The 2,776-nt window shown below is 34.5% G+C and overlaps 1 protein-coding gene across 1 annotated transcript; it reads left to right on the plus strand.

Moving 5' to 3' along the window:
* The first annotated feature begins 208 nt into the window (after positions 1-208).
* On the plus strand, positions 209-2,121 carry LOC143562926 (uncharacterized). Its single transcript, XM_077050598.1, has 4 exons — positions 209-341; positions 441-492; positions 975-1,042; positions 1,124-2,121. Exons 1-4 carry the CDS (start codon positions 213-215, stop codon positions 1,583-1,585), a joined length of 711 nt encoding a protein of 236 aa, XP_076906713.1. The 5' UTR covers positions 209-212; the 3' UTR covers positions 1,586-2,121.
* The last annotated feature ends 655 nt before the right edge of the window (positions 2,122-2,776 follow it).

Raw genomic sequence — 2,776 nt, forward strand, 5'->3', positions numbered from 1 at the left:
TAAGTGAGAACAACGCATACTTTCAAAATAATAAAAACTTGTATCCCCTCAAGTCCCAAGTCCCAAGTTTCAAAATTTGATTCAAATCCCCGCAAAGGGTGGCCTCATTTTTCTTAACTGCTCCACCCTCTTAGTCTTCTTTTCCCGTTTTAAATTATTCAAAACCCAAAACCGAAACACCCTCATTCTTTGATTATCCGCAAATTAATCTCATGGTGGAGGCAGATGCAAAATTGCATTTGATCAAACGGATCTGTGACGTATCAAACCATGCGAAATCATGTGTCCATCATCACACATTTCATTCAGACCCTTTCATTGATTGGTATATTCTTCTTCAAGTAAGCCTATTTTATTGATAAATTGTTAAATGTTTTCCTTTTGATTCACGTAAATATCCTAAGGTTTTGTTTGATTGGGTAATTATATTTCTTAAACAGGTTGAGGATAATGTGGGTCTTGATATAATAAGAAAAAAGTATCATAAATATGGTAAGTTTCTTTCTTTTAAGCAAATTGGTTTTTAATAATCCAACCTTGTTGACTAATAATAATCTATGGTATACCTACAAATATGATCAATGATGCTTGTAATTAACTAGTCATTTTGTTGCCAAAGTCAATCCTACTTATATTTATAATGGTCATAGATTTACTCTTTATTCTCACTCAGTTTCGCTCGCTGAGAATGATAATGAGCGAAATGTCGAAGTAGATTTATTTGTAAATTCAGTGTAAATCTGTAGTAATAATATATGCTCTTGTGATTGTCCTTTGGACGAAAATAGTTTGAATTATTAAAATTCAATTTGTGTAAGTTTATGGGATCAAAGTTTCTGAAAAGTAACAGTATAAACTCTTACAATACATGTGTTTTGAAATAGTGTATCTTGTTACGGTAGTGATTCGTTTTACTGAACTCGAATCTTTCTGTTACAATCTGAATGCGGGTCTTATTCGATGGTTATCTGTAGCTTTACTACTTCATCCTGACAAGAACAAACATCCCGAGGCTGAATTCGCTTTCAAGCTGGTATCCGAGGTCTGATTTTCAATCCGTTGTACTAAATTACGTCATACAAATCAGAAAACCAAATATTGTATTTTGTAATCATTGTTACAGGCATATGCATGTCTCTCAGATAAAGCAAAACGATTAGAGTTTGATGTCAAAAGATGGGACAATCTGTGCAGGGAGTGCATCAAAATGCCGCAATCTAGAACCAAAGTGAAAGGGTCAATATCGTCTCCTTCAGACAGATCAAGATCTAAGAAGATATCCGCGAGAGTGAAAGAGGTTAAAGCTAGATTTATGGAAGAAGCAAGAGTGATAGAAAAGTGTTTGAAAGCGAACGCGAAGGTTGATGTTTTTAATAAACAGATACCCGTGTTTAATCCAAATGATTGTGGAAATAAAGGGTATCCTCACTTTCGAGTTTGGAGATGCAACGAGCTCAAGAAATCCAAATGGTTGAATAGAACATTCGTATTTGAGAATCAGGAGCAGCATACAAAAGTGAAATGTGATTCTCCAATATTTGAATGTAACCGAATAGGTCATCGTTCAAATTTCAATCCTAGTTAGCATACTATTTCTTATTTAGTCACTGCTTAAATATTCTGCTAATTAAGTGGTAGTGTACAAAGTTCTTGAAATTAAGTTCGTATTCTTAAATCATCCTTAACTTGATTCCATTATCAAGATTAATTCATAGTTTTTGTATCTTTAATGGGGTTGTTGAGTAAACTTGACTTTCTGTTATTGCAAATTGAAACCTTATTTGAAAAGAAATAGTTGAACTTTTGTAGTAGTAGTTGAATTGTTGGTTGTGGTGATCAGCAGAATATATTGGAATGGTTGAACTACTGCTTTTAGGGGGTATGTAAAGTTATATTTTTTCAAACACAATTCATTACAGTTTTATCATCAATTGTATCATTAGTTTGTAACATTAGCTATCAGTTTATAATTGATGCAGAAAACTAATTTACATAATTTATGTTGATTGAAAGCCATTTGAGGGTTAATCTCAAGATGATTTGAATAGTTTCTTTGAATCCTTGTTCGGTTTGTTGAATCCTTATCTGGATTGATATTTTCTCTATTTTAGTTGCCTGCATTTGCGTTGTGTTTTAAACATTATGACGTCGCGGAGACTAAAAACTTATTATCGTTGTTAGGCTTCGTTTTGTTTGTTCATGTAATAGGCTTATGTATTTGATGGATTTATTGTATATTTGTTTATTTGCTTTCTTTAGCTTGTTGTACTGGGCCTAAGGTCATAAACTATATAATTGCCCATTTGGGCCGGTCCATAAGGCCCCAAGTAATGACCCGTGCACCACAAGTTTTCTTTTGCATTCTCTCTCTACCTCTTCTACTTTCTCTCTCTACGGTTTCTCTTCTCTTTTTTGATCCGAGATCCGAGTAGCATTAGTGATTTCTGCTCACCGGTGTTACGGATTTATCTGAACGAGTTGCTAGATCCATTTCGGGAACCTCAATCTTTTTGTTCTTGCCACGTTCTCATCTCGTCATTGTTATAACATCAATTCAAAGGCGTCCACGGATGACGGATGTCCTGGTTGGAGATGGTCCAAGTAGTATTGCTTATCTAAATTGTTTATGTGATGAAATCCCAAACAGTCTTGGTAACATTGCTGAAGGAAGCATTTGTCAACCGGGTTTGGGACTTTGGGTTTTCCCTAAAAGAAGGTTGGTTTAGAAAGATATTGGGCCGCTTAGCCCATATATATTTATAGCATCGGAAAATGT

This window comes from Bidens hawaiensis, unplaced genomic scaffold (genome assembly GCF_021521415.1).
Source record: "Bidens hawaiensis isolate Kalapana, Puna unplaced genomic scaffold, B.hawaiensis_p1.1 tig00001179_1, whole genome shotgun sequence".
Lineage (NCBI taxonomy): Eukaryota > Viridiplantae > Streptophyta > Magnoliopsida > Asterales > Asteraceae > Bidens > Bidens hawaiensis.

Excerpts from the sequence above, each read along its gene's own strand:
- LOC143562926 (XM_077050598.1), top strand. The coding sequence starts at position 213 with ATGGTGGAGGCAGATGCAAAATTGCATTTGATCAAACGGATCTGTGAC. Across the intron at positions 342-440 it reads ATTGGTATATTCTTCTTCAA|GTTGAGGATAATGTGGGTCT; the intron begins GTAAGCCTATTT and ends TTTCTTAAACAG. Across the intron at positions 493-974 it reads AAAAAAGTATCATAAATATG|CTTTACTACTTCATCCTGAC; the intron begins GTAAGTTTCTTT and ends GGTTATCTGTAG.